The sequence below is a fragment of the Cystoisospora suis genome (genome assembly GCF_002600585.1).
Source record: "Cystoisospora suis strain Wien I chromosome Unknown contig_6366, whole genome shotgun sequence".
NCBI classification, from domain to species: Eukaryota; Apicomplexa; class Conoidasida; order Eucoccidiorida; family Sarcocystidae; genus Cystoisospora; species Cystoisospora suis.
In genome coordinates, this window is record NW_027159155.1 from 1 (window position 1) to 8,408 (window position 8,408).

General features: G+C 46.8%; 2 protein-coding genes across 2 annotated transcripts; both read right to left on the reverse strand.

Moving 5' to 3' along the window:
• Positions 1–6: 6 nt before the first annotated feature.
• On the reverse strand, positions 7–872 carry CSUI_009933 (uncharacterized protein). Its single transcript, XM_068070041.1, has one exon. It carries the CDS (start codon positions 789–791, stop codon positions 603–605), a length of 189 nt encoding a protein of 62 aa, XP_067917982.1. The 5' UTR covers positions 792–872; the 3' UTR covers positions 7–602.
• A 2,342-nt stretch (positions 873–3,214) lies between these two features.
• Positions 3,215–8,175, reverse strand: CSUI_009934 (branched-chain alpha-keto acid dehydrogenase e1 component beta). Its single transcript, XM_068070042.1, has 7 exons — positions 6,479–8,175; positions 5,798–5,909; positions 5,397–5,492; positions 4,941–5,096; positions 4,579–4,758; positions 3,982–4,284; positions 3,215–3,694 (listed from the first exon to the last, which is right to left on the reverse strand). The coding sequence occupies exons 1-7, from the start codon at positions 6,823–6,825 to the stop codon at positions 3,635–3,637; spliced, it is 1,254 nt and encodes a 417-aa protein (XP_067917983.1). The 5' UTR covers positions 6,826–8,175; the 3' UTR covers positions 3,215–3,634.
• Positions 8,176–8,408: the final 233 nt, after the last annotated feature.

The following is an 8,408-nucleotide window of genomic DNA, read 5'->3' on the forward strand; positions in this document are numbered from 1 at the left end:
AAGAAGACATAGAATGTTGAGAGGGGTGAGGCGATGGAGTACTATGAAGTCCCGGAGAACGAGAAGACTGGGAAGTGGGCGGTGGCTGTGGCGACCCTCCTCCTCCCCCCGGGGGAGGTGGAGGGCGAAAAGGAGCTGGCATGAGAAGAAGATGGAGAGAGGCCTATAGAGAAAAAGAAGAGAGAAAGTGAAGCTTTGATGCTTAATGCTTCTTGAAGAAGGGAAGGACAGCAGAGATAAGCCTTTGATTCTCGTACATACGACGAGCTAAAAGAGAGAGAAAGAAGGTGAGGAGGGGAAAGACAGATATCTCCTTACAAAGAGACTCCTTTTATTAGAGAGAGAACTGAAGAGACACGGATTTGACTCTGTCTAGATAAAGAAGTCGAAGAGAGAAAGGGTGGAAAGGACAGTGTTTCTCTCCTGAAAGTCCTAGATGCATTGCAGAGACCCGGAGGACATGGATGAAAAGCTCAGGAAGAGGAGAAGAGAAGAAGAAAACAATTGAAGAAGAGCAGAAGGGGAAATACACACGAGAATAGCCAGGAAACAGACAGCTTTTTGTGGGGGTGCTACCCAGGGAAGTCACGAAAACTCCGGACTCAGACGAGAAAAGCTGCAACAAGAAAAGACCAAGAAAGAAAGCACACACACACACGTGCAGACGTTGCACTTGGAAGACAGATAAACAAAGAAGGAAGAGCAGCTATTCGTTTCTCCCTAGTAAGCTCCTCCTCCATCACGTCGGTACTCGTGAGTGAGCAAGTCCCCAGCGGGATGAAGGGTGTCATTCGGGTGTATGTACAGCTCAGATGGGAGACAGCATGTCATAGGTGGTCTTCCATGGGTTTAAAGAGACGAAGAAAACACTCAAAAGTAAGAAACATAAAGAGATTCACGCGAGGGAGTCCAACCTTTCTTCTCTTATTGACCCACCACCGTTTTCGATTCTCTCCCTTTGCATGCAAACGCCTCAATTAGATCAGCCGGGGAAAGCGTAAGCAGCCGAGAAGGTTTGAGTCGACAACACCCTCCAGTCATGCTCCTGAGAGCGGGTGTCGAGAATGATGCCTCATACACAGAACTTATGAGACATAGCGGCCTTAGCGTCTCCTCTTGCTTACGACTACATCGTATCTATGTGTCTATCTATCTATTTCTCTCAGACATTTCTATCTAAATCTAACGACCCCGCCTAGTACCGTATCTTCTGTAAGCCTCCCTAGTGTTGAATTGTTATGCCCTCCCCTGCTTATTTGAATACGGACACCATGAAGAAAAGGGAATAAAGGTGTCTCTGTAGAGGGAAGCATTACCACTCGAGTTCCTGCGACCAGGCTTTCTTCTACAAGAAATTGGCTGAAAGAGGTCGGCGGCAAAGCCATTGATGGCGAGGATCATCGGCTCCACAGGACTTGGAACAGTTAGCTACCCCTGGCTAGATAGATAGATACATAACTCCCCTTTTTTTCTTATTTCTGACTCCGGTATGCTAGGGAGAAGAAGACTCTTTCATTAGATAAGTGTCACCGTTGAAAAAGGCTTTGATCTACGGACTTCTTTAGCTTCAATGGATCGGTCCCCTCTTACGATAAACAAAGTGATCACGGGGATGATGGGCAACTCAGCAGGGGAGATGAGAAGATGTCTATGGACGTCTCGTGGACTTTCCTTTGCTTAGGCAGAGGAACGAAAGACTTCGAGGGCCTTCCTGTCGAAAGCAGCTTTCGGCTTTCTCGGAACTTCTGTTCACTCTTCTTTGACTTCCCTAGAGGTCTTTCTTAATGCCCGTCGAAGGAAAGAGAATCGCAAGTGAATTCAGAAAAGGGCAAATGTTGATATGATCATTAATGACAACCTTAATAGACACTACGACAGATCGGTGAAGCGGAAGCTTGAGGCTCCCCATACATACATAAATATTCCTATATACATACACACGTATTCATAGATGCCTACATAAACACACATTTTCATACATTCTTACACATACCTACCTACCTAGATACAAGACTACATACATACACAGAAATAGGGAAAAAGATACAAGATTAGGAAATAATGCGAGATTTGCCTTTTTCTCAGAAGATACCTAGACCTTTGATGCCTATACCCCTGGTCATTCTCTCTTTCCTTCCAAGTCATCATTCTCCTCATACACAGACAACTCTACAGCTCTCGATTCTTTCTTTCTTCTCAGATGTGTAAGGCTCAAATGCTGAATCGAAGTAAGTGATCGTGATGGTGCCTTCTCCCTAGCGTTTCTTCTTCCGGGGCAGTCTACCTCTCCGTACAAACCTTCTGGCCTTGAAATCTTCTTCTGTTCCTCTCTTCAGTCATCCAAACACAACACCTCGGGTGTATATACAGCACACTCCATGATCGAAACGTCAACCCTTCCTATTATCCTGCCCCTGCTAGGTACACCCGTCAGTCTGAACAGTCACTTTCCCTTCCACAAGCCTGTTTTCACCTTCCACTCTTTTCTGGCATCTACGACTGCGACATTTACCGGTAAGGTGCGTAAAGAAGCCATAGCTCAGAGAAAAGAACGAACGTCCTCCGCAGATTGCCCGCATTAGAATCTAGCCCATGGAGCCGATGACTAGGAAAAAAGATCTATCAAGTGTCGCTGACACCCCGCTCGGGTGGGGGTAGCTGACGGTAAGGGAGAGGGGGGGAGGCAAGGCCTAAGCCGACTGTTTCTGCTAGATCGTTCTTTCTTTATCACGGCGGTGTGTGACTTTTAGAGAGATCCTCTTGTTTGAAGAGATCCCTATCTAAGTCCGACCCGGGCTGGAGATAAAAATATCGAGAAGGGTCGTAGCAGTTAGGTCGTCGTTTCTACTAAGTACCGATGGATGGTGTATGATGGAGGGATGGACGGATGATCTCACATGCATGATATGATGAGTAGTATCTCCTCTCTACATAAGAATGCATAGGACTCTGTGTGTGGTGAGATCAGCATCATCATCATCATAGCAGTCTTGTAGCTCCTACTCCTTCTCCTCTTACGGGGGGGCTGTGTGTCTCTTCTAGCTTGGCTGGAGATCCTTCAGCTCAGTCTTGTTCGTCACACACATACACCACCCATGACAATTCAGGATGAACGCATGTGTCGGGAAGAGGAATCGAAGAAATGATGGTCTCCTTCTCGAGAAAGAGAGAAATGCAAGAATGCAAATACAACAGGAACGCAGACGCTGACGATGATGAGACCAGTCACGATCTACGTAGGAAAAGGAAGGAGGGGAGAAAGGGGGGGGGTGTGTCTCAAACACTGTACTCATTGATGCGAATGAAAAGAAGAACGAAGAGATAGGCGGTAGGATCGGCATCACATCTTCATATACAAAGATATATGATGAGATATGAGATATACACCACATTTATTGCATACATTGTTGTCTATGTATGGATGCAAGTACATCTCTGATGCTGGAGAATAGGTGTAGGCTGGATGAAAGACCAGCCCTCTTTCTCTGAAGCTCGTAAGCACTACATCCGATCACATACCCTCGCCCAGTTTAGCGAGGTCAATGAAAGTAGCAGGGTCGCAACAGTCCTCTCCTTGCTTCTCTTCTTCAGAGATTTCTGTTGTCGTCCTTCCTCCTCTTCTTTCTTGTGTTGTTTATGCTTTCTTCAACTCACGGAAAGCCTCAGCGAGCTTGTGCTCATCAGGGAGGTAAAACTGAAGGTCCATACATACATGCAGAGAAGAGAGAACAAGAGGGATTAACAACGACATCTTTCATCCTGTCTAGATATGTGATGTGTGTGCTGACTAGAAGAGCCTTCCTACAACGGCTACTCCAAGACCATCCACATCTATGCCTTCATATAAGTATGTTTCTCTCTCTCTCTCTGATATGCTTACATCATGTCTATCAGTTTCTTCTTTTCGAAGTTCTTTTGATCTTCTCTCTCTCTATACCTTTACACCCCTCAAACCTCCCCTGGGGTGTCGATTGAACTTACCGGTTCGAAAGCAAGAGGGAATGGAGTATCATATCCACAGAGTCTCTTGATGGGGGCTTCGAGGGAGAAGAAGCACTTCTCTTGGATCGCCGCTGCAATCTCAGCTGCGAAACCCATGGTGACGGGAGCCTCATGAGAGACGAGAAGCCTCTTGGTCTTCTTCACGGACTTCATGATGGTATCAATATCCCATGGAAGAATCGTCTGCAAATCGATCACTTCTACGCTTATGTCATCCTTCGCCACCATCTCTGCTGCTCGCAGAACACGATGCACTTGGGTACCCCACGCAACAGCTGTGATCTGGTCGAAGGGAGACAAGAGAGAGAGAGAGAAAAAGAGGAGGAGGATTGAAAGAGAAGAAGAAAGAAGAAGATAGGAAAAGAAAGAGGGGGGGGGGAACTCGGAAAAAGAGAGGAAGAGAGAATACCTAGTACACTCCTATGGGTGTGAAAAAGAGACAGAAGGAGAGACATAGGAAGAGAAACAAGGTGACTTGTCTAGGATTCCGAGTGAAGAATACATAGAACGAGAGATAGAGCTCTATAGATAGATAGATGTATCATTCTCTCTGTCTGTCTCTTTTTGTTTGCTTACGTGAGAGCCTTCTTGCATGATCTCTGCCTTGGTCAAGGGAAGTTCGTAGTCACCCGTAGGGACGTCATCGACGGCCGCACGGTAGAGGATCTTCGGCTCGAAGTAGACAACGGGATTCTCATCGCGGATGGAGCTAAGGAGCAACCCCTTAGCTTGATATGGCCCACGGGGAATTACAATCTACAGAAGACCATAGAGGGACAAAAAAAAGACGAGACAAGAAGAAAGAAAGATGAGAAAGAGAGGAAAGAGACGGATCGATTCATTGGGGAAGGAAAGACTGGGGGCGATGGATCGATCAACAGAAGAGGAAAGAAAGGAAAAAGAATCTCTTTTTCTTCTTCTTCTTCTTATGATCTTACCTTAAGACCGGATGCATGGGCAAAGTAGGCCTCGGGTGACTGAGAGTGATAGAGACCGCCATGACCGACGGCACCCCACGTGCATCGAACGGTGAGCTTCCCGCAGTTCCAATTCCCCCCACTTCTGTAGCGGAATTTCGCCGCCTCGTTCGCGATCTAAAGACAAGAAGAAAAAGAAAGAAACGTCATTATGATCAGATGTCATGTGGAGAACGTGTAGGTCCGTGCCATCTTAGATGTGGATGAATGAAGAGAATACTAGAACCGATATCGGCAGGGACGCCGTGAAAAGAGTAGATGATGTACATGAGATTGCTAGTGGCAGTGTATATACACTTGGCAGAAGATGGTGGGAAGGGACACATGGGACCTTAATGAATCGTGGCTCTCTTCATCTTCTTGTGTATCTTCTTCTTCATGAAAGTCCTTTTGTTTTGTAAGAGCCCCTGTCCTCACTTGATCAAAGGCAGGAAGAATGTAGTCTCCGAACTGAATCTCTCCAATAGCTGTGTAGCCCACGGCGGCCATACCAATACCAAAGCCAGCAATACCCTGAGAGAATGAAAAAGAAAAAGACAAAGAAAAGAAAGACAATAAGAAAGGAAAGAATAGTAGTAGTATGCTGAACGACAAGAGAAGAGACCGATCGATCGACAGAAAGCTAGATAGGAGAGAAAGGTAAGGGCTGAGCAGGAGTAGATCCCACCCACGTTTTGATCGGGTGTATGTACACCCCAAGAAGGAGAGACAGCGCACGCGACCGTCTTCCTTACATTCCTCTCTATTCACACTCAGAAAAGTAGTAGTAAGGATTCTGCTAAATCGTAAGAGGGAGGAGAGAACGCTCGACGGCATACCTGCTCGGAGAGGGGGGTGTTGAAGACTCGGTGCTCTCCGAACTTTTCACGGAGGTCGACAGAGCAACGGAAGACTCCACCGAAGGCGACGTCCTCGCCAAACACACAGGCTCTACAAAGGGTAGGAAAACAAACAGACAGACGTGGCATCGATCGCAGAAAAGGGTACACATAATAGATAGATCTAGAAATAGACACGAAACACATACTTAGACAAAGAGAGGCGTTTGGAATACTTGGGAGTCTTTCCTTGGTAAGAAAGAAAGGGACAATGGAGTCTATTCACCTCGCCGTATCCTTTCCAGACAGAAGCGAGAAATGAAGACAAAAGAGACACAGTGAGGCGAAGGACGTGTCGAGCTATGTTAAGAAGAGACAGAGAGCTAGTTCAACAGTAAGAACGAGAAGTATCCTGTTGTCCGAGAGATACTATCTCCTATTTTAGGCTCTACCACGCCTCATTTTGCCTACCGTCTACACATATACATACACACACGATGACACCATCACCTCAAGTGTACATACACCCGAGATTCTACTACGGCCTTATCTTTTACACATGGTTGTAAGTTACATCTTCACACCCTCTCGCAAACTCACTGACACCTCTTTCTAGACATCTTTCTTCTTCGCCTTCTTGCCCCTCTTTCTCTTCTCTGTCTCTTTCCCCCCCCAACTTACGTCGGATCGCTGTCGAGAGCGATATGAAGGGCAGAGTTGATAGCGGTGAAAAGGTTCATGGGAGTGGTGGGGCCAAAGTCTTTTCTTGACTCTGTGGATGTTTTACATGCCACAGTGAAGTCAATCGCACTGCCACCGACACATCTCTTCTGTTGGAAGAGAGAAGAGGAAGATGAAAGAGCTGCGACAGTAGAGGGCAAATGCTTAGATGAGACGGCGGTCCCCTTTGAAAGGAGAGAGAAGAATCGCTTTCCTAAGAATGAGGAAGAAGAACAAGTCGCCACATTGCTCTTGCCTCCTACCAATAAGGCATTGCCACCCCGAGAAGCTACTGAAAAGAACGCCATCTTTCTTGAATGCTAAGACAGTGAATACGTCAGATGGGGAATGAAGAAAGAGAAGATAGAAGAGCAAAATGAAGAAAACAGATAGATGAAGATGCTGGTAATTGATAGATAGATAAATAGAAGGAAAAAGGAAGAAGAGTGAGAGGAAGATGAAGAATGAATGTAAAAAGAGAGAGGAGAGATGCGCTTAATAATTGTGGTGTCTACATAGGCAGGCGAGAGGTGAGAAGTGAAGAGAGATCGCTTCGCTTCTTCCTGACAAGCACAAGAAAGATGGAACAGGTAGGTACGGAATGCCAGGGAGGAGAACTAGCCGGGGAAGGCATCACCAAAAACAAGCAGGAATCTATTCACTTTCTCTTTTTTGCTTTTTGAAAACGCGCGTCCGTCCCGTCGGACACATCGCCGTATCTATCTATCGTCGTCTTCGTCTCACTTCAGGTGTATGCGCATACACCTCGTCATCTCCTTCTCGAAAGCGGGGTGATCGGTCGATCACTCATCCGATCAAAAACCAAGCATGAGATAGAAAAGAAAGATGATCAACACCGATCCCGACGACAACGAGGACGGAGGCGGCAATCCCCAGGAATGACGGTGGCAGCACACATGCACCACATCATCTATTTTCAAGCGAAGCTCTCCAAGAGAGACAGATATGGAGAAAAGCCCCAGTTAGATAGAAGATTCAAGAGCAAGCTACACAACAGAAGATTATCCTAGTCGACGATGAAAGGATAAGAGCGCGGAGGTTAAGGAACTGCTGACGCTGACTGAAGCTGCGATTGCTTGCTTCGTCTGCGGCAGCTGTACATACACCGCACCACGTGTAGGGGACAGAATGAAGAGGGTGAACTCATAGAATGATGCTCTTTCTACAATCTCTCACGTTCTTCTCCTGAAAGAGATACCCTCCTCTTCCTTTTCTCATTCTCTACACGGATGCGCTATCACTCCTACTACTGGTAGTACCGACAGCATGCAGCGCTTCGCTTGCCTTTCAAAGGCCGTCGGCTGTGACCCTCTCTCTCCTTTCACCGCTCACAGCGCCAGCGGCAGTTGAGACGAGAGCTCCCTGCTTCTAGGGAAAGAAAAGCCCTCTATGCGATGAATGAGATGAGGTGTCATCCACAGGTCTCGGAATTAATGAAGAAAAGTTTTATCTCTTTCCTTCGGATGAAGAGAACAAAAGAAAAAACCGCGCCCCTCCCCGGTACACACATACATACTACTTGCGGCCGCCTGGCTGTAGCGCAGAGGCGAGCCAAACAGACGTTTTTACTCTAAAACGCATGCGCCTTCTTGCACCGAATCTACGGGGACGTATACATGGCCGCAGGAACAGTCCCCGTATTTAAGCCGATGTATAGGCCAGTCGAGGTGGTAGGCTTGTAGTACACGAAGCCGCCCGTTGAGGAACTGTGGCGTTAAGTGTCTATCTTCCTTGTATGTTTACTGCCAAGAAGAAGAAGACTGAATGGGGCTTATGCCCTCCAGGCCTACGAAAAAGAGCTTGTAGAACGACTCCTTTCTATAAAGAAAGTGTTACTTCTTCTTTCTCTCAGCGCCAATTAGTCCGTCTC